This window comes from Chrysemys picta, chromosome 12 (assembly GCF_011386835.1).
Source record: "Chrysemys picta bellii isolate R12L10 chromosome 12, ASM1138683v2, whole genome shotgun sequence".
NCBI classification, from domain to species: Eukaryota; Metazoa; Chordata; order Testudines; family Emydidae; genus Chrysemys; species Chrysemys picta.
In genome coordinates, this window is record NC_088802.1 from 26,799,488 (window position 1) to 26,821,075 (window position 21,588).

General features: G+C 51.4%; 1 protein-coding gene across 3 annotated transcripts; it reads left to right on the forward strand.

Annotated features, from left to right (window-relative positions):
• Positions 1-1,292: 1,292 nt before the first annotated feature.
• Positions 1,293-21,319, forward strand: LOC101935445 (acetylcholinesterase-like). 3 transcript variants are annotated; one of them, XM_065562374.1, is made up of 4 exons: positions 1,293-5,942; positions 16,297-17,812; positions 19,084-19,247; positions 20,740-21,319. In XM_065562374.1, the coding sequence occupies exons 2-4, from the start codon at positions 16,305-16,307 to the stop codon at positions 20,760-20,762; spliced, it is 1,695 nt and encodes a 564-aa protein (XP_065418446.1). In that variant the 5' UTR covers positions 1,293-5,942; positions 16,297-16,304; the 3' UTR covers positions 20,763-21,319. The 3 variants fall into 3 exon arrangements, with proteins under 3 accessions (XP_065418446.1, XP_065418445.1, XP_042703282.2); XM_065562373.1 differs by lacking the exon at positions 1,293-5,942 and adding an exon at positions 8,173-8,367; XM_042847348.2 differs by lacking the exon at positions 1,293-5,942 and having other exon boundaries at positions 16,179-17,812.
• Positions 21,320-21,588: the final 269 nt, after the last annotated feature.

Below are 21,588 nucleotides of genomic sequence, written 5' to 3' on the forward strand. Positions count from 1 at the left end.
GAGGAAAAGGGGAGGGAAGATGGGTGCACACACTCCTAGACCCAGGTAGCCTCCTCGCCGGACGATGCCAGGCCGAGTCAACCTACATGGGTCGGATCTCTTAAAAGATCTTCTAGTTACCGGGCTTGCGTTAGAGTAGTTTTGGTCACGAGCCAAAAGACTTCGCAGAGTACTCTGGGCGTCTTCCGGTAACACTCAATTCACACTGTGTACACACACACACACACACACACCAAGGCCTTCTACCAGGTACTACTCCTGAGTACCTCCAGGTACTATTCCCAAGTACCACGATGCATCACTTGAGGCGGTAAAAACCCCTCTTGAGGCGGTAACAACCCCTCAACACAGGTGCAAACCCTATGCACCTAGCATATGCTTACAGGGGGCGGCAAACAATTCCCCTATTACGCCGCTCAGCATCTGACCTTGCTGCACAGTCAATAAGTTCGGATGGCGTGAGCCCAACAGGGGCAGACGGCCCCACGGACAGTCCTCCTCCGACACCCCAATAGAGATTTCAAAAGGTCTCTTACCTCTATTGTGGCGCCATGGGGTTCGAAGGGGAACGATCCGTAGCAGCTGCCGTTGCCTCAGTGGGCGTTGCCATCCCGGACGAGCCCCCAAATTGTCGGAGAAAAACTGAGTTCTCACTATTCTGTTAGGTACAGCAAGTCAGATGTTTTATTAACTCTCACATGTGCAGAGGGAGAGAGCTAAACAGGTCTCTCTCTGGTAACTAATTACAGCAAGCATTTATACCTTTCATTACAAAAATAATGAGAGACAGCAGCATTTTTGTTTATACATAGGCCATCTTGATATCTCATTTCCTCAGTTGTTTTGACTCTTGCCAACATACAATTATTTTTTATACTTTATCTATTCAAGGTCTTCTACACTTTATCTATGCTGAGGTCATCATAACTTCTTACACAGTTCTTTCTTACCCGCCTCACACAATCCTCACTTCTACAAATCTCGCGTTAACAAGGTTACAGTTAGCCTAACTTTTGCTAACAAACGTCATGCATTACAGTTCCCTTCTGTCAGTTCTTTTCTCTGCTTCCACATCCCAGATTATATCAATAACGTCACAACAAGAGAGAAACACAGGAGAATGGATCTGCTCTGCTCCGGGCTGGGAATTGCTTTGTTTGTTCTCTAGAGAAGGGAATGCAAACTGTTCAGCAATCCCTCCCCACAACCCGTAAGAAGAGTTAATGCTGAATGTGTGTCAGTGGGGCCATCTACCGTCCAAAACAATGCTACATTTTCTGGACAAAACAATGAGGCCTTTGGACACCGAACGTCAGGAAGTCTGGAGACGGACAATGAAAGGAACCCAGCACCGCCCCACTGGTCTAGGACCTTCCACTCCAGCAGTCTGACACCGGCCACTCAACTTTGTCCCCTGAAACTGACAACACGTCCAACTAGTTTCCTTGCCTCAACTCCCATTGCTCTGCAACCTGCACTGCAGAGCTTCCTAAAAACGTCCCTTGTCCAGCTGTGCATCCCACCCCGTTTCCAGGGCTGTTCACAGACCAAAGGGCAGCCTGGCCAGAGGGCAGAGCAGCCAGGCTAAGCCTGTGGAGTGACCCCGGTGATGTGACCGGGGGGAACTGGCTGAATCCCTGAATTGTCCGTTTCCAGACTTTGTGCAGTTTGGGGCTTGAGAAGCTGCAGTAGTTCTGTGCAGAAAGTGCATTTAGGGGCCGTTAACTAGACCGTTCTGCATTGATGCCCACACAACCCCTCCTTCCGTGCACTACCCTCCCCTCGTCCCTCCAGGCTCCCGCCCCGTTGTGCCTTTCTAAGGGGCTGAGGGGTTTAATCACAGAATTCTTGTTTTACTGCTTCAAAGGAACTAGTTTATTTGGCCATGTAGCAGATCGCTGACTCACTGGCGCGGCGCCTCCTGCTGGTCATCCAGGAATTAGTTCAATTCCAGCACTAGGAGCGCCTCCTGCTGGCCGGTGTCTCTCCTGCTTCAGGCCCCCATGTCCCTCACAGACCCCAGTGCCCCTTACCTTGGGGTGCTGTCCCAAAGCAGTGCCCCCACACTCTGGCTCTCCCTTCCCAGGGGAACCCTCTCCCCCATGCCCACCTTGCCTCAGTGGCTACTGCCAGTCGTCATCTAGCCCCCTTTCTCTGGGGCAGACTGCATAGGGTTACCACATGTCCGGTTTTTCCCGGACATGTCTGGCTTTTCGGCAATCAAACCCCCGTCCGGGGGGAATTGCCAAAAAGCTGAACATGTCCAGGAAAAATACCGACTGGGCACTTCCCCTCCCGCGGCTGCTTTGCTCCTCCCCGGACTCAGACTTCGGCTCTGTTTAAGAGCCAAGCTGCCCGAGCCAGCGCTACCGGCTTCGGGCAGCCCCCTTGCCTCCGGACCCCAGCTGTCGGAGCAGAGCAGCTGGAGCCGGGGAGGGGAAGTGCCCGGCCGGCGGCTGGGGTCCGGAGGCATGGGGCTGCCCGAAGCCGGTAGCGCTGGCTCGGGCAGCTTGGCTGTTAAACAGAGCCAAAGTCTGAGTCCAGGGAGGAGCAGAGCAGCTGGAGCCCAGGAGAGGAACTGCCCGGCCAGGGGCGCAGGGTCCGGAGGCATAGGGGCTGCCCAAAGCCCGAGCGCTACCGGCTTCATGGTTGGCCGGTCAGCCTCCAGACCCTGCGCCCCCAGCTGGGCGCTTCCCCTCCCGGGCTCCAGCTGCGCTGAGGAAGCGCCGGCCGGGGGCACAGGGTCTGGAGGCTGCCCGGCAAACCGTAAAGCCGGTAGCGCTCGGGCAGCCCTTTTCGCGTGGCTGGGAGGGAGGAGGGGGAGTTAGGGCGGGGACTTTGGGGAAGGGGCGGAGTTGCGGCGGGGCCGGGGGTGGGAAAGGGGCGGGGCTAGGGCCCGTGGAGTGTCCTCTTTTTTTATTTTTTAAATATGGTAACCCTAGTTTATATAGTTCAATAATTAGGGAAGAAAATTGAGGAATGTTGGGGGGGGGTATATCTATTTTATATCAATAAAGACAATTTCCTTCAGAGATCTTTACAAAGAAGAGTTGGGTTCATTAGTCCCATTATACAGATGGGCTTAAAGTGCAGCAAGGGAGGTTTAGGTTGGACATTAAGAAAAACTTCCTAACTGTCAGGGTGGTTAAGCACTGGAATAAATTGCTGAGAGAGGTTGTGGAATCTCCATCATTGGAAATGTTTAAGAGCAGGAGCTGGGACCCTTGTATGCAGAGGAAGGGGCGACTTGGAGTGGCAGCTGCACTGGTGACGAGTCTGTTAAACCAACTTGGAAACCATGGGCGAGTGAAGGAAAAAGCTGAGATTCTCTCCAAGGCCCCGAGAGCCCCCCAGTTCTGCCCCATTTCACCCAGGTCAGGGTTGTGTCAGGCATGGCCTCCTTCCTCCCTGATAGAGGCTTATTAATGAGTCAGTTTCCTGAGTGTTGAGGTGATACGTGGAAGCAGAATTGGCCCCTCTGCTTTGGGGGATTTGGCCCCCAGTTTCAGATCAAATCATTATTATTTATTTCTGCCATTCCCTCTTCAAGGATTCTTTATTTCCCAGCTCTCAATTCTCCTTCTTTATTCTAACACAGGAGGAGATGGGGAGTAGAAAGGAGGAAAATTGTCTGCCAGAAGCGGAATGACATGGGAGGTTCTTGGGAAGGTTGGAAGGGAATGTTTGCCAGTGTTCTGAGCAAGTAGAAACCCGTGAGAGTCAAGGCGAATCAGAAGGCATGAAAAAATCCCTCGAGAGGAGCCAGAGGGGTAAAGTCACTTCCACGGGCAGAGCTCTCGGGAGAACTAAAAATACTCAGGCTTATCAAAGAACCAGCAGTGGAGAGAAACCCTATAGCTTTAGTTGGAGATCAACCCTTTTTAGACCTCAAAGAACCCACACAGGAGAGAAACCTAACAAATGTGATGGCTATCGGAAGAGCTTCAGTGTGAACACAAACCTTCTTACACACACACACACACACAAGAGGACCCCCAGGGCGGAAAACCCCTATAAATGCCTCAAGTGTGGGAAAGGCTTTGATCTGAGCTCAGACCTTATGAGACATCAGAGAATCTTTACAGGATATAAACCCTATAAGTGCCCCAGCTTGTGGGAAAACCTATTGTGAGCTCAGACCTGGTCAGAGTTCAGAGAACCCACAGGAGAGAGACCCTATAAGTGCCCTGACTGTGGGGGGAAAGTTTTAACATGAGCTCAAACCTTATGAAACACCAGAGACCCCACAAGACAAAAAGACCCCACACGTTCCCTGACTGCAGGGAAAGTGTCACTGTCAACTTGGCCTTCATTAGACACCAAAGACTCCACCCAAGAGGGAAACCCTACAAGTGTCCTGACTGTGGGGAAAACTTCTGGTGTCATTCATTCCTTGTGACACATCAGGGAACCTACAAGCGAGAGACTCTGTAAATGCCCCAAATGTGAGAAAATTTCACTTGTTTCTCAGACCTCATTATGCATCAGAGAATCCACACAGAAGAGAGCCCCTTTAAATGTAGTGAGTGCAGAAAAAGTTCCCAGGCTAATATGCTTCTCATCAGACATTAGAGACCCACAGCAGGCAGAGACCTTATCCCTGTCCTGACTGAGGGAAAAGCTTTTGTCAGAGCTTACCCCATATTACCCAGCAGAGAAATCACACGTGAGAGATGCTCACACTAGGTTTTTATCTGGTGGCTCTACAAAATCTACACATAATCTGGGGGTCATGGCACCTCCGGTTGCTTGGGGGCATTGAGAGATGGGGGATCTGTAAGGCGTGATGGTGGGGGCTGGGGAACAGAGGGGAATATCTGGAAGTTGGATTGTTGCTGAGTGGTCACAACCCATTGGAGAAGGATCTTGGGTTCTGATGGGTGGATTATTTAGGGACTAGGATGGGAGATGACAGGGATAACTGATGTCAGAGCCGGTCTGTGGGCGGCTGATATGTACTGGTCAGTTACCATGTTGCGGTCAGGAGATGTGTAGCAGAGTTGGGATCGAGCCAGGTCAGGATACCAGGAATTCAGGGGCAGGTTACAAACTGAAGGCAAGTAATGGGGTTGGGGACAAACCGGGGTCAGGAGCTGGAGTCCAAGGCTCACGATAAAACAAGGTATGGAGCAGAAGCAAGCAAGCAATATCTGCATCATTGCTCAGATAGTTCCCTCTGATGGCTCCCTGGTTTACTGGCAGAGGCCAATCTGTGAGCTGCCACTCAGGCCCTGCTGGTCAGCATGTCCTGCAGTGTTTAGTTTCCAGGGTGACCAGCAAAACTTCAGTGGCAATGTGGAAGCACTGGAGGCCCAGAACCTCCACAGTAACAGATTCTATTCTCATAGGTTCTTCACTTGAAAATTTTCCTTTCTCCCAAGAGATTGAAAAGCAACATGCTCCCACACTTCCACCCAACTCACCCTGTGCCACAATACCCGAGCAGGGACCTCAGCGCTGTTAAAACAGATGAAGTTCCCCAAGGCACGGGCTGTGGAAGAGTCCAACGTGCCAACCTGTTGCTTCCAGAGAATTCGAGGTCGGAGATCAGGTTTGTGCTAGAGGAGATATTGGAGGAAGCTGGGACGCGTGGTGCTTTTCGGTATCTGTTAGAGACAGAAGCAAAAGCCCTACAGCATGCCAGCACTGTACTCAACGCAAAGGTGGCAAGGTCCATGGGAAACTTTCCCCGTCTCATGCCCAGGCTTTTAAGGTTTCGTTGAGTGGGATCCTGAGGCCACCTTTAATGTCACTAAAAGTTTTTGTCTGTGTTCATATTTAGCGATAGAGGTGCTGATCCGCTGTGGCTCCAAATGAAACCACTGGGAGCTGCAGTTCTGCAAAGGAGCAGCAAGGTGCATCCAGCTTGGACTCAAGAATGTTGGCACCCTGAATGATGGGCTCCTGAACGTTGCGGCTGCAGACCCGGTCTGCTCACTGAGGTCAGCGAATAAAGCAGGGTGGATAAATGCCAAAGTTATTTTTAAAATGATTTTATTTCAATTGTCTTTTTATTTAAATAATTACACTTTAAAAACTTATTAAAAATCAAATGTGAAGTGATGATAACCTACAGTAAGGCCTTACTTTACCATCCCATCTATTAAATACATTTAAATTAAATAAAAATATTAATAAGCAACATACATTTGATGCTGAAGTTTTAAAGAAAGTCGAACAGCTGGACAGGTGGAAGTAATTGATTATGCACCGTAACCAGCATTTGTTGAAGTGCTAAACCAGATTTTAACACTTCTTTGGCAGATGCAGAGAGAACATTTTCTTTCTTTCAATTTATTCAACTAGTTCAGTTCAATGATTAAGAACATAAGAGTGGCCATACTGTGTCAGACCAAAGGTCCATCTAGCCCAGTATCCTGTCTTCTGACAGTGGCCAATGCCAGGTGCCCCACAGGGAATGAACCTAACAGGTAATCGTCCCATGCTCCATCCCCTGTTGCCCATTCCCAGCTTCTGGTAATCAGAGGCTAGGGACATTAGTTCATTCAACATTAAGAAAATGATTGGGAGTTGAAAAAGCAAGAAAACTTTTGGTCCCCTCTTCCAATCTATGAATACAAATGAGGTGTCATAGGTGAGATCTACTAGTTCTGAAATCTTGAAAGGCAGAGTGACCAGAAACAATCAGTTCAGTTCACTACCTATAGTTCACACTTCCTTTGTTTAATAAATCAGTTGTTTATCAAAACAGTTCTTGCATTAAAAGCTTTTTTTTTTCTCCTCATGTTGAAGGTAGTTTTATTTAACTAATAAAAAAGTGCTGGTTTTGTGCAGTTGTAACTGAATTCCAATTTCCAGCCAAATACAGCTGGACACAAATCACAAGTAAAATATTAATCATCTAGTAAATAAGAAATGCTTCAGTCTCCATTTTCTAACATAAGAAAAAAAGTACAAAGAAGAATCTAAATGTATGTTAACTAATTGCTCAAATAAATGTTTTTGCTAACTGGTAGGTTACACTATATCTATACACAAGTACTAAATTTAATGTAAAGGCTACATTTAATTACATATCAACAGGTTTTAATGGGTACCAACCAATGAGAATCAACCTTTCTTTAGGAAAGTAATTAAAAAGTTAAAATGCAAAGTGAGATTAAAACTGATCAGTGAAATCAAGGTTTTAGTGATGTCAATTACTTTTATTTAAATCAGTCCACCCTGGAATAAAGCCACTGATTATTCCCTGGAAAGAGAGGCAGAGATGGGGCAAATTTCCACAGATATACACCCAGTGGGATCCATGTCAATCAGTCCTGGATTAAAGCAGTTCCAGCAGGTTTGTAAGACCCTCCAAGCTGCTCCGTTTCCCACAGATGTATTTCCCTTCTGAGAACTACAGACTAGAATGTAACAGACCACTTCAAGGTCCTCTTAGTGCTTCAGATCATTGGGGAAGTAACATTTGTCAACACAGTTTTTCAACTTTATATAATGTATTAGAAATAAAGCTAAGTTGAAAAGGAAATAAGCATATTAATAATAGACTAATAAAGAAGTCCAGTTAATAACAGAATGATTCATAATAACGTGAATCAACCATTAATTATTAGCTGAATCAGATCAATATATCAGACCATTCCCACGTGGACTCTAGCAGTCTGGCATGGCAGCAGTTCATTTAGCTATCAGCCCAGGCAATGGGGTGTTTTGCCAGTTAGGTCTAAGTTTGTACTCCAGCCAAAGGCTTGATGCAGAAGGGAAAGAACCAAGCCCCAAGACACAGCTAATGTGTGGATCATAATTTAAATGGCTAGCAATCAGCTGTTTCTGCCCAGATTTCATGTTTAGATGATCCCCTTATTCACTGAGTGAGCAGCATCTGACCTAGGAAGCTCAGCTACTGAGCAGAGAGAGAAAGCAAGCAGCCTCCCCTGCCTTAGCAATACACAGAGCCCTCTGATAGCAACTCTGTATTGCTGTGGGATTTTAAAAGCTGCTGTGTCCCACCCCAGAGGTGGCTGCATTAGGGATCCCTGAGCAGCAGTGGCTGTTAACTAGCTGCCATACCCCACCTCAGAGCTACAAGTAGCTCTGAGGTGGGGTATGGCAGCTAGATAACAGTTACCACAGATCTTCTCTTTCTGTAAGCTACCAGTTGTTTATCTATGTTTTCCCAGTCACCGACCCCTGCTCTGGGCTCCCCGGCAGTCTGGACCTTATCTCCTCCTCCCGCACAGGCTGAGCCCAGTGGGGTTGGTGCTCTCGGGATAAACAATCCCCCAGTGACTGCTCCCTGGCTGTTATTCCAGTATCAGAAGACTCCTGAGGTCTCCCATTCCTATTCAGGTTGAGCTGTGAAACAGAGAGAGCAGCCCAACTTGTAACTGGGGAACTAGGAAGGTGAGTGTTTGGTTTCCACCAGCTCTGAGACAGGCACTCTAGGTCCAAATGGTTTAACTACATCTCAGAAGGACTGAACCTGGAATCTCTTCCCCTCCCAAAGCAATTCCCTTACACAGCCTTTCAAGCTGCTTTAAGGGCTGGGAATAGTATAGTTTCTAAATCCCAGCCCCCCCTGCTCTACCCTACTAGACTCCACTCCCACCCAATAGCTGGGGATAGAACCCAGGAGTCTGGGTTCCCAGCCTCCCCCCATTTCCAATCCACTACCCCACACTCCATTCCTAAAGCCAGGAATAGAACCCAGGAGTCCTGTCTCCCACTCCCCCCTGCTCTAACCTGCTAGACTCCCCTCCCCAAGTTGTGATAGAATCCAGGAGTCCTGATTTATATTCCCCTTGCCTGTAACCACAACACCAAACCTTCCTCCTCCTCCACCCAAAGCTGGGGTTCAAGTCACAATAAGGATACCTGAGCTGTACACTGGGAGTCAGGACTCGTGGTTTCTCTCCCTGGCTCTGGGAGGGGAGTGAGGTAGAGTGGAATGGTTAAAGAAGGGGGGCTGGGTGTTCAGGACTCCTGGGTCCTCCTATTCCCAGCTCTAGGCCACCACATAGCATCCAAAGGGTATGTTCATCCCCAAAGTGCATCAACCCTGCTCTGGTAGGACCCTCCCTCTGCATGGGTGAGGGGATTTCAGACTCCCTGGCTCATTTCTCTCTCTATGCTCTCTCATTTTCACTGTGCTGGCTCAGGGGGGCTGGGATGCAGGAGTGGGTGAGGGCTCCAGCTGGGGGTGCGGGCTCCAGAGTGAGGCCAGAAATGAGGAGTTCAGAAGGTGGGAGGGGGCTCCAGTCTGAGGCAGTGGATTGGGATGCAAGAGGGGGTGAGGGCTCCGTCTGGGGGTGCAGGCTCTGGGTTAGGGCCAGGGATGATGGATTTGAGGTGCAGGAGGGGGCTCTGGGCTGGGATCAAGGGGTTCGGAGGGCAGGAGGGGGATCAGGGCTGGGGCTGGGCAGGGGGTTGGGTCCCAGGAGGGGGTCAAGGTGCAGGCTCTGGATGGCGTTTACCTCAAGCAGCTCCCGGAAGCAGCGGCACGTCCCACTCCGGCTCCTAAGTGGAGGCATGGCCAAGTGGCTCTGCGCCCTGCGCCGTCCACAGGCGCCACCCCCGCAGCTCCCATTGGCCATGGTTCCTGGCCAATGGGAGCTGTGGGGGCAGCACTTGGGGCAGGAGCAGCGTGCAGAGCCCCTTGGCTGCCCCTATCTGTAGGAGCTGGAGGGGAGACATGCTGCCGCTTCCCGGGAGCCGTGTGGCGCGGAAGCTAGCAGGGAACCTGCCAGCCCCGTTGTGTGGTGCCACCAATCAGACAGTCAATGGCCTGGTCAACGATGCTGACCGGAGCTGCCAGGATCCCTTTTCAACTGGTCAAAAACCGAACACCTGATCACTCTACGCTTTGCTGATGTGAAAGGGCCTCTCCCCTGTAGCAGAGAGCTGGGTAAAGGATGGAGCCAAGCTGTGAGTGCAGCAGAGACCTGGACTGGCGGGTGGGGGGGGCTGTTTCTTAAAGAGGATCAGGGATGGTTAAGGGGACTCCTGCCCTAAGTTCCCTCTAAGCTGCGCGGTCGCATGGCCATGCAGCAGCCTATTAAGCAACGCACAGGCACTCAGGGCTGAGGCGGAGAGAGATGCCTCTCCCCCAGCCAAGGAGCTGACGCAGCTGGGGGACAGATTCCCCTCCCCGGGTCCCAACCCAGCCAGGCCCGGACCTGCTATAGCCAGGGAAGAAGCGCCCCTCCCTCGGCTCCAACCCAGCCCAGCCCCACCCTGGACCTGCTGCAGATGGGGAAGTGGCACACCTCCCCTGGCCCCAACCCAGCCCAGCCCCCAACCTGCCATGGTGGGGAAGAGGCGCCTATCTCATGACCCCAGCCCCAGAGCTGATGCAGCAGGGAGAGGTGACTCAGCCCTCCAGCCTAGGTGCTGCTGTGGGGAGAGAGAGCTGGGGGGAGTCCTCTCTCCCCACTGTAGCCCTAGGGCAGCCTGCACCCTAAGCCCCTCATCCCCAGCTCCACCCCAGAGCCCGCACTCCCAGCCAGAGCCCTCATCTCCTGCACCCCAACCCTCTGCCCCAGCCCTGAGCCCCCTCCCACACTCCAAACCCCTCGGCCTCACCCCGCCACATGAATTTTGTTATGTGCGCCAATATGGAGGTGAGGTGTCACACATCACCTCCATATTGATGCACATAACAAAATTCATTCTGCACATGCATGGGAAAAATTAGAGGGAGCACTGCTGAGTCCTGCCTATAGGGGCCTCCTCTCTGGGGGATGCACCAGGACTTCTAATGTAGCATCCTAAGACAGACTTGCCAAGTGTCACACATGCCGTTGGTCTGTCCCGTAGGGTTGGTAAAAATGTCACACTTCGTTTGAGAGAAAAGATGGGTGAGGTAATATCTCTTATTGGACCAATAAGCACGGGTAGTTTGAGCATTGGCCTGCTAAACCCAGGGTTATGAGTTCAATCCTTGAGGTGGCCACCTAGGGGTCTGGGTATTGGTTCTGCTTTGAGCAGGGGGTTGGACTAGATGACCTCCTGAGGTCCCTTCCAACCCTGATATTCTATGAACTTCTGATGGGAAGAGAAAGGGATTTTCTCCTCCCCCAGGTGGTCAACTAGCACAGTGTTGCCAATTTAGTTGTTTTCCAACTAGATCTAGTTGTTTTAAAACAGACAAGCTTCCTCACACAGCTGTCAGCACATTCATTTTGGGGATGTTGGCCCACCTAATAATTTCAAATGAAGATTTCTAAACAGCAATAAATCATCAGAAATTCAAACACTGATGTTTATTGGTGTTTTATAATGTTTAAAATGTGGGGCCGGGAGTTAGTGCCAAATCACCTTGCCCATGAAAACATACAGCTCATCTTCACCCTCACGGTCTCACCCCTCGGCCCTCACCCCCTGGAAATTCAAACACCCCCTCTAATTTCAATTCCCAGGGGGAAACACAGACAGAGACAAGCTTTTGAGCTCCACAGAACTCTTCTTCAGGGCTGGGAGAGGCTCTCACAGCTAAATGCAAATTGGAACAGATTGTTTAGCATATGCAGTTAACCCATATTGTAAGGGACCATTCAAGGTAGAGTCGCCTTTTAACACCTCATAGGACAAAAAGGGGAGTTAGTGGGTTACAGATTGTTGTAATAAGCCATAAATCCAGTGTGTCTGGTCAGTCCATGATTTTTAGTGTCTAGCAGAGTAATGAATTTAAGTTCCCAGGCTCGTCTTTTGAAAGTTTTGTGCAGGTTTCCTTTGAGGAGGAGAACTGATAGGTCACCTGGGGGAGGCAATTATTTTTTGTCAAAGGTCCAAATTTCTTGGTCAAGCAAGGGATAGTCAAGGTCCAGACTCTAGAGAAAATAATAAAAAACCAACAACAATAATGATAATAAGTAAATACAAAGATTTCAGGATCCATTTTAAAGCATCTGGTGGTCCGGATTTGGCCTGCTGTCCACCTATTAACTACCCCTGGGTCAGACACACAGTGATCGCTTTGTGACAAGGGTTCACCCACAGGTGATAATTGGGATTGACAAAGCTACAGCTACACTGCATACACCTGGTTTGAGGGAGACAGACTCCCCCACACTGTGTCCAGTAACTGAGGGGAAAGGTGCACTCAGCTAAAGAGTAAGGAACTTTAATCCTACTTCTTCTACACAATGTTCTTAAAGCTCCTCTGAGCATCACAGCTTTGTTCACCAATTCCTCCCATCCCAACTTTAGGGGAGCTATAAACTAGCACTTGCCCATTCCCCCCGTTATGTTAGCTGTAACTGGACATCTGTCAGGTGCGGGATTCCCAGGATTGGGAGAGGGGTTCCCAGAGTTAGTCCCTGGAACAAGCACCACACTTAACAACAGCGTGACACTGTTCCCTAAGCCAGGAGCACAGCCAGGTCAGGATCTCTAGCAGGGGTTACACAGACTTGGCACAGCACACAATCAACTGGATCTTCTCTCCCACTCACGTCGTCTAGACACACACACAGACTCACTGCTCCATGCCAATGCAATACCCGCCCCATGTGCACTCTGGTCCAGCTGGCGGTGAGCGCAGAACAGTGTTAGTTACAAGGTCTCCACTCCAGGCTATGAGGTTATAACATTCCTCACCCTTTAGCCTGTAGTTACTAGATTTAGTGTTTGACTGGCACTTCCCCCAGCCAATCAGGTTTGTGCAGAGTAGCAGATGGAGAAGAGACAGGAAGGGGCTGTCTCGCAAGGACCACACAAATTCACATCAAGGAGAGCTAGGAAAAGAACCCAGGTCCCTACAAGAACCAAACATCCACTATTTTGCAACAACACCTTTCATCGGAAAGGGGCCACATTATCTGCTTTCCCTGCTAACACAAGGTGGCTCTTTTTGTCCAGGGGTAGTGTCCCCCTGGGACCAAACCAACCTGACCTATCCCAAACAAAATCTGCTGGTTTCTGTGCTATGCTGTGCCCAACACAAGGGTAAACCATTTTTCTTCTCCTGCCAATATGCTCATTGGGTTAGGTGGAGCTGTTCTGATACAGGGATTAGTTGCAATAAGTAGCCAGAGCTTGCCCTGGCATCACAGAAGAGCCAGGGCAGCAGTTAGAGGGATCCCCCCCTTTTTATAATTAGGGTGATGCAGTGTCCCTATAGACACTGCCTTACTTACACCCCCTCCTGCTGGCTGCCAGCCTTGTCAGTTTCAGGGCTGCCTCTGGCTCAGAGCAGCAGCTGGGGCTCACAGCTGAAGCCCTGAAATTTACAAGAATGTCAATTTCAGGGCTGGTAGGCTCCCTGCTGTGACATTGAGCCTGTGGTGGGCTCACAGCTGCCCCCCACCAGGTGTCAGCTAGGCAATGGAGGCTGCTCACCTCCTGAGCCTGGGGCAGGGCTCAATTTGACATTCTTGTCAATTTCACAGCTCCAGCTGTGAGTCCTCCACTGCTGCTCTGAGCCTGCGTTGCTTAGTGCTCCCTGGCAGGAATTCAGCGAGCATAGGTGCCGACTCTGTGGGTGCTCCGGGGCTGGAGCACCCACAGGGAAAAATTAGTGGGTGCTCTGCACCCACCAGCAGCCAAGCTCCCCCCCGCCCCCTACCTCCTCCCCTGAGCATGCCATGTCCCCGCTCCTCCACCTACCTCCCAGCACTTGCTGCTGCCAAACAGCTGTAGCAAGCCCCGGGGGGGAGGAGCGGGAATGTGGCTTGCTCAGGGGAAGAGGAGGGGCAGGGACTTTGGGGAAGGGGTTGGAATGGGGGTGGGAGGGGACGGGGCAGGGGTGGAGTTGGGACAGGGCCGGGGGCAGAGGGGGGTTGAGCACCCACTGGTGCCAGAAGAAGTTGGCGCCTATGTCAGTGAGAGTATCCCAGTAGAGAACAAACTCATCCTAGCTGGTTCTCCTGCACAGCCGCGCTGGTGCCATTTTCAATGCCATAGAATTTAAGGCCACTAGATCACCCAGACCAGGGGTCGGCAACCTTTCAGAAGTGGTGTGCCGAATCTTCATTTATTCACTCTGATTTAAGGTTTCGCTTGCCAGTAATACATTTTAACGTTTTTAGAAGGTCTCTATAATATATAACTAAACTATTGTTGTATGTAAAGTAAATAAGGTTTTTAAAATGTTTAAGAAGCTTCATTTAAAATTAAATTAAAATACAGATTTTATCAGCTTAGTGCTGTGGCTCTTAACCTGGGGTGCACGCACCCCCTGGGAGTGCGAGATGCCCTTTCTGGGGGTGTGAGACATGCGAGATTTTTTTAGACAGTAAATCATCGAAAACACAAATTAAGCACAGGCACATAAGTACAATTACTTTGTTTAATCAAACCTATGTATTTATTAACATTATACATTTTGAATGATTACTGTAATATACAAACCAAGTTTTTAAGTTTTCAAGTTTTTAAGCTAATTGTAGTGTAATTTTTGATAAGGGATGTGAGAACATATTTTAAGAACTCTAGACCGTCAGCGGGCTGAGCGGGGCCAGGGTGTAGTGTAAAATAAAAATAAAAATAAAATAAAAATAAAAAATAAATTAAATTGCTCCCCCACAGGAATGTGCTACTCACGGTGCACTGCTTAGGGCTGCCAGTCCTGATGCTCTGAGCGGCATGGTAAGGGGACAGGGAACAGGGATCGTTGGATAGACGCAGGAGTCCCAGGGGGCCTGTCAGGGGGACAGGGAGCAGGGGGGCTTGGATGGGGGGGTGGGGTCCTGGAGGCATGGATAAGGGTGGGGGGTCCCAGGAGGGGGCGTTCAGGAGACAAAGAGAAGGGGGGGTTGGATGGGTGGGATGTTCTGAGGGGGGCAGTCAGGGGGTGGGGGTCCTGGGAGGGGGTGGTCAGGGGACAAGGAGAAGGGGGCTTGGATGGGGGGGTGGGGTCCTGGAGGCACGGATAAGGGTGGGGGGTCCCAGGAGGGGGCGTTCAGGAGACAAAGAGAAGGGGGGGTTGGATGGGTGGGATGTTCTGAGGGGGACAGTCAGGCAGCAGGGGGTCCCAGGAGGGGGTGGTCAGGGGACAAGGAGCGGGGGGGTTGGATGGGTCAGGGGTTATGAGGGGGGCAGTCAGGGGGCAGGGGGTCCCAGGAGGGGGTGGTCAGGGGACAAGGAGTGGGGGGGTTGGATGGGTTGGGGGGTTCTGAGGAGGTCAGTCAGGCGGCAGGGGGTTCCAGGAGGGGATGGTCAGGGGACAAGGAGCGGGGGGGTTGGATGGGTCAGGGGTTATGAGGGGGGCAGTCAGGGGGCGGGAAGTGAGAGGGGGCAGATAGGGGGCGGGCTGTTTGGGGAGGCACAGCCTTCCCTACCCAGGTGTAGTGTATTAAATTACTCCCCGTAGGAATGTGCTACTTATGGTGTACTACTTAAGGCTGCCAGTCCTGGTGCTCCGCAAATAGCACATTCCTATGGGGAGAAATTTAATACACTACACTGATGGACAGAACCCCAGACCGGTGGCAGGCTGAGCGGCTCAGCCCATCCACTGGCTCCTGCCAGCCGGGGTCCCAGCTGCTAGCTCTGCTCAGCCCACTGCCGGCCGGGGGTTCCGTTCATCCAGGCTGGCAGAGGGCTGAGCAGGGTCGGCGGCTGGGACCCTGGCCAGCATGCCAGTAAAAATCGGCTCGAGTGCCGCCTTTGGCACGCATACCGCAGGTTGCCAACCCCTGACCCAGACCATCCTCCTGTATATCACAGGCCACCAGCACCCTCACATCAGCTCCAACAATTAGGATGGCCAAGTGTCTGGTTTTCGGTCGAAAAGGGGACCTGACGGTGTCCGATCAGATCTACTGACCAGATACCCAAAGTCTGGTTACTGCGGGCAAGGGAGGCAGGGAGGTGCTGAGTTATCATCTGCGCCAGCCCCTACTCAGCCAGGACTACCTCCTACCTGCATCCAGCAACTACAGCTCCCTGCCCTGGCTCTGCAGGCGAGTCCCTCCCAACCCACACAGGAACGGGGTGGGGGGAGAGGGAAAAAGCAGTGAGCAATGGAGGGAGGGGGAAAGAGGAGCGAATGGGGGGCAGGTCCGCAGAGGGGAGGTTCTAGCACTCCTGCTGGAGTGTCCAGTTTTTAAATATTACAAAGTTGGCACCCTACACTACTGAAACGAGCCCAGAGTCAAGGAGAGCCAAGGGAGGCTAGACTGTTATGTGCCACAGGCAGACAAGAGGAGGGGCTGAGGAGCAGTAGTGCTGGAGGCATGATTAAATGAGATACACCCAGATGATCCAGGCATGCGATGGGGCAGCGTGTCCCTCCCATGTCATCCTGGCCCCACACCACCAGCCAGGCTTTATGTCTCCACCTGGTACTGGCCCAACAAATAACTCCCTGTGGGTGGTTTCTTTCTCTTCCAGCTTCTGCCATGCTGGCACTCCTCCCTCTGCTGCCCTGCCTGCTGCTGTTCCTCTCCCTGCTAGGCCCTGGCTCTGCCTCCGATGATGGCACTGTGGTGCTCACCAGCAGTGGTCCCGTCCTGGGCAAGCATCTCTTAGCCGGCTCCAGCACAGTCACCGCCTTCCTGGGCATCCCCTACGCCAAGCCCCCCATGGGGCCCTTGCGCTTCAAGAAACCAGTTCCTCACAAGCCTTGGAGGCGTGTCCTGGAGGCCACCAGCTATGGCAACTCCTGCCCCCAGCAAGTGTTTTCTGGTTACCCTGGCAGTGCCATGTGGCTGCCTACCACACCGCTCTCAGAGGATTGCCTCTTCCTCAACCTCTGGGTGCCCCAGCCCCAGCCCCAGGTTCCCGCTCTGGTCCCCATCCTTGTCTGGATCCACAGCGGGGGATTCTTCATCGGCACAGCCTCCCTTGACGTCTATGATGGGCGCTTCCTAGCCGCCACTGAGAGCGTCATTGTGGCCTCCATGAACTACCGGCTGGGGGCGCTGGGCTTCCTCTCGCTGCCGCCAGCCGCCCCAGGAAACGCCGGCCTGTGGGACCAGCGCCTGGCACTGCGCTGGCTGCAGAAGAATGCAGCCGCTTTTGGTGGGGACCCAGCACGGATGATGCTATTTGGCCAGAGCGCTGGTGGTGCCTCGGTCGCCTTCCACCTCCTCTCACCAGGGAGCCGGCACCTCTTTGCCCGGGCTGCGCTGCAGAGCGGAGTCGCCAATGCACCTTGGGCTTTACTGAGCCCAAAGGAGGCCAGAGAGAGAGCCCGGGCACTCGGCCGACTGATGGGCTGTGGCAAGGGCAGTGACGGTGCTGTGGTAGACTGTCTGAAGAGGAAAGATTCGGAGGAGTTTGTCCGACACGATTTCACCATCACAAGGAACAAGAGACTGGTTGATTTCCCCTTCTTGCCCACGGTGGATGGGGATTTCCTCCCTGATGAGCCACGGCGGCTGCTGGAGGCCGGGCACATCCACACCAAACCCATCCTCACCGGCATCACTGCCAATGAAGGTTCCATGTTCCTGATGTTCGGCGCTCCTGGATTCAGCCTGGGGAATGACAGCCTGATCGGCTGGAAGGAGCTGGTGGAGGGGGTAAGGTTCATGGTGCCGGGATTGCCAAAGCTCTCCATCCAGGCAGCAGCGTTGAGGTACAGCCAAGAGGGGAAGGGTCACGGCCTGGCGCAGCACCGCTGGGCCATGAACCAAGCTGCCAGTGACTACCTCTTCTTGTGCCCCATGACTGAGCTGGCTGGGCAGCTGGCGAATGCTGGGACCCCCACGTATGTCTACTTCTTTGCACACCGCTCTTCCGGCTCACTCTGGCCCCACTGGATGGGGGCGGTGCACACCACCGAGCTACTCTATCTCTTTGGGACCCTGGCATCCGAGGGGGGAGCCAACCACACATACACGGAGGCCGAGGCGGCACTCAGCCATAGGGTGATGCGGTACTGGGCGGAGTTTGCCAGGAGTGGGTAAGGCATAACACGGCATCCTCCCCTCCCCCTCTTCATAGTCACCTGCCCCCCAATGCCCCTCCCTTGCCTTTACATGTTTGCCTGCCCCTTTTTTCCCCTGTGCCAACATTCATCTGCTCCCATCACTGTCCCCTCCTCTCTGACAGCACAGTCATCCTCCTAGAGGACAGCCTGGCTTCCATCCCATTAGCAACTCTGGGAACCAGTGGCCATCTCTACTAGAGTCAGCCTCAATGCACAGTCATGAAGACAAGAAATGGTCTTCATAACTGAGAGAATCCTGAGATTTCGAGTCCCATAGAGATAAATGGGAGCCGGTATCCATCTTAACTGAGGGTATCCTGTGGTTTCAACCCTACCAAGTCCAATGGAAGATGGTGGCTATTTGACTAAGGGGAATCTTGTCACTTCATCCTCATTGAGAACAGGAGAGGGTGGCCATATTGAAAAGACAAAATTTTGGTCATTGGCTCCTGAGTGGCCCTGGACCATAAGAAACTTTAAAAAATAAGGTTGCCCTTGGTCCAAGATGCTAGCCAAAATTCGGGCCTTGGTGAGTTGTTTATGGTAGGAGGAAAAGTTGACTGTATGAGTTGGGTATTTCTTTAGTGGAATCCTGTTGATTTACAAAACATGTGCGCAAAGTCCTGGTGCCTGAACACAGCAGGAACAGATAAGAGTTTGCTTGTTCACAATATCCAAGTGTGCATCTCCAGCCAGTTCTGTGCCTCAAGAAGCTCAGACTCTGCTCCCTCTCAGGGCCATGCTCCCAGCCTCTTCTCTGGCGTTTTGGTCCTGTCTGCTTCTGACACACCCTGATCCACCAATTAATACCCCAGCCCCTGAGTTTGCAATCAGTCCAAAGGAAACCCCTCTTATTCTCCCAGTGTTAGTGCTCAATTCAGGTCTTCATATGTGGTCCAATGCCTTCAGCGATGGCTTCTGTTGTTTCAGTTATCTCTAAACAAAAGGACATTTAATTGCTTCCTCACTTAACTTGAATGAAAGGTGGCTAGCATACACACCAACTTCACTGAGGTCTGTGATTGCCCATAGATCAGACACATGCTAGCATGCCCTCAGCATAACAACACTTTGTGTGTGTGTGCGTGTGTGTTTGCATATGTGTGTGTGAGAGAGCGAGAGAGACTCTGGTGCCCTCAGTGTATGGGGATAAATTTCCCACAACCCTGTGTTTGAGACCCCTAGCAGCTAAGGTACATTTCCTTTCCTCTCTCCTGACCTGGCTGGCTGAATTCTTGCCCTAGGAATCCCACAGGGCCAGATAGGAGCAAGGGGCACTGGCCCCTCTACAACACCACAGAGCAGAACTTCTTTCACATCAGCAAGAATGAGTCTCGGGTCAAAGGGCCATTGCCCACGCAGCACTGCAGCTTCTGGGCACGTCTTGAGAGGATCTCCGGACCCAAGGGTAAGTGATGGTGCAGGGAAGGGGAAAGGCATCAGCTTCACTCACTCCACCAGGGGAGAAGGCACTGTGAGCTGCCTGGAGAGGAGCTCTGAGGGCCAGAAGGGATGGGATGGACAGGCCATAAGGACAATGAAGAGTTGTGGAAGAATAAAATGCAGTCACTTCTATACAGATATAGCAGATGTTTAGCAGCTACCCGCCAACACTGTACAGCTGTTCAGGATAAGAGGTGATGGGGAATCTCCTATTCAGCTGAAAACACATGGAGGGGAGGAGGGGGAGGTTAGAGGACGGGCAGAATGCAATCTACAGCTGGTCAAACAAAAGGTCAGAAAAAATAATCCACTTTTGTGGGAATTTTTTTATTAAGTTTTTAATTTTCCAAAATTGTTCTAAATGTAGTATTTCAGGGAGGAAAATATTGAATTTTTCTAAACCAAACATTTTTTTGGGGGGGAATTCAATTTTGAAATAATATGTTTGCCCACATTTTGACCATTTCTCCCTCTTTCCTAGTGGAAAAGGACAGTGTGTGTGTGTTTGGTGGGGAAATATCCTTTTTCATTTACCTATTTTAAATGCCCAACAGAAGAATATTTTAAAAAAATCCCATTTAAAATACAGAATCACAATACTATTTGACGTCTAAATGAAAACGTGTTTAGTTTTAAAATGGTGATTCATAATTACACAGATGAAAGTTGTCATGTGGTTTCATTTAGGACAGAGGTTTGCAACCTTTTTCTTTCTGAGCCCCTCTCCCGCCTCCCCCGCTATAAAAACTCCCTTGCCCAGAGATGCCACAACAATTGTTTTTCTGCATACAAAAGCCAGGACCAGCTTTAGGGGTTAGCAAGCAGGGCAATTGCCCGGGGCTCCATACCACAGGGGGCCCCGTGAAGCTAAGTTACTCAGGCTTTGGCTTCAGCCCTGGGTAGTGGGACTTGGTGCCCCAGGCTCCAGTCCCGTGTGGCAGGACTTTGGCTTTCTGCCCTGGGCCCTCGTGAGTCTAACGTTGGCCATGCTTCGTGGACCCCTGAAACCTGCTTATGGCCCCCCAGGGGCCCCTGGACCCCTGGTTGAGAACCACTGGTTTAGGAAATCCCCATGGAAAGGTTAAAGTTTTGAAAGCTTTTGTTTGTTTCTTTTCCCCCCGAATGGGGAAAATCACATTTTTCTGACTGGCTGTAATGGACTCACTAGAGCTGTGATGTGCCCTGACGAATGGGAAAGTGACAGAGGATCTCTGTTCATCCTGACTGGTTTCATGCCCCCTGTGAAACATGGAAACTACAGCAGCACAGCACCCTCTTACACCAATGGCTTCCGCACGGCCTCCGAGAGGAGAACGCCCCCATCCAGTCGGCCATCCTACCATCCTGCACCACTTGGCCTTTTCTCTCCCATCCATGTACTTTGCAGATCCAGGCCCCGCCTTGCTTGTATTCACAGCCCTTTGCTGCTATTAACAAGCTTGCTTTGTGTTGTGCAGGCCAACAGATCCCCAGGGCCTAGGGGGCGAATGGAGACCAGAACAAAGAAACTCTCACGTGGGGGGAATCTCACTGTCCGGCCGGGTGAAGGAATCTTGCGGCAGGACAGAGGATGACAGCACTGCCCCTGCATCTGTCTATTCTCAGATCCCCCAAATCCATGCTCTGCAGACTTCATTGCTAGGTACATCTGGAGAGCACCCCGCCCTTTCAGCTCCCAAACCACCTGCTTCTGTCAAAGAGAGATATTACTGCTCCACTCTTAGCCTCTCTATGGGGCCCATGATCACACCCACTGAGCTTGGCTCTCACATATCCCAGAGTGCTTCCGCTCCTGGGCTCCAGCCCCAAGAGGGGTCAAACCCTTTCTCACACCATGATTCAGCAAATTGCATCCCAGAGAACTGCCATCCATCCCCCATCCACCACACACACCTCTGGGGTTGTGATGCCCACACACACACACACTACACTCACTGCTGCTGATTGGTTCATTAACAAGGACCATGACAACGAACTGGCCAAACATCCAAAGTTTTCTGCTGAACCCCAAGTGGATTAAAGAATTTCCATCCTGGAGCTACTATCCTTCCATGTGAGATCTTTTCTAGCTAGGGGTGGGGTGGAGGTATGGGAGCACACAAAGGTGTGTGGGGGGGGAGCCGGGATACATGCTGCTGCTGGGGTTTGACTGGGAAAGTTACAGAGCCTGGAGAGTGCTTAAAACATGAACAATCTGGATCCTCTTCCATCAAGAACTGGGAACAGAACCCAGGTGTCCTAATTCTCAGCCACCTCTGCTCTAAACACTAGACACCACTTTCCTCCCAGAGCTGGGAGCAGAACAC

Excerpts from the sequence above, each read along its gene's own strand:
- LOC101935445 (XM_042847348.2), top strand. The coding sequence starts at position 16,179 with ATGGGGCAGCGTGTCCCTCCCATGTCATCCTGGCCCCACACCACCAGC. Across the intron at positions 17,813-19,083 it reads GCGGAGTTTGCCAGGAGTGG|GAATCCCACAGGGCCAGATA; the intron begins GTAAGGCATAAC and ends TTCTTGCCCTAG. Across the intron at positions 19,248-20,739 it reads GAGGATCTCCGGACCCAAGG|GCCAACAGATCCCCAGGGCC; the intron begins GTAAGTGATGGT and ends TGTGTTGTGCAG.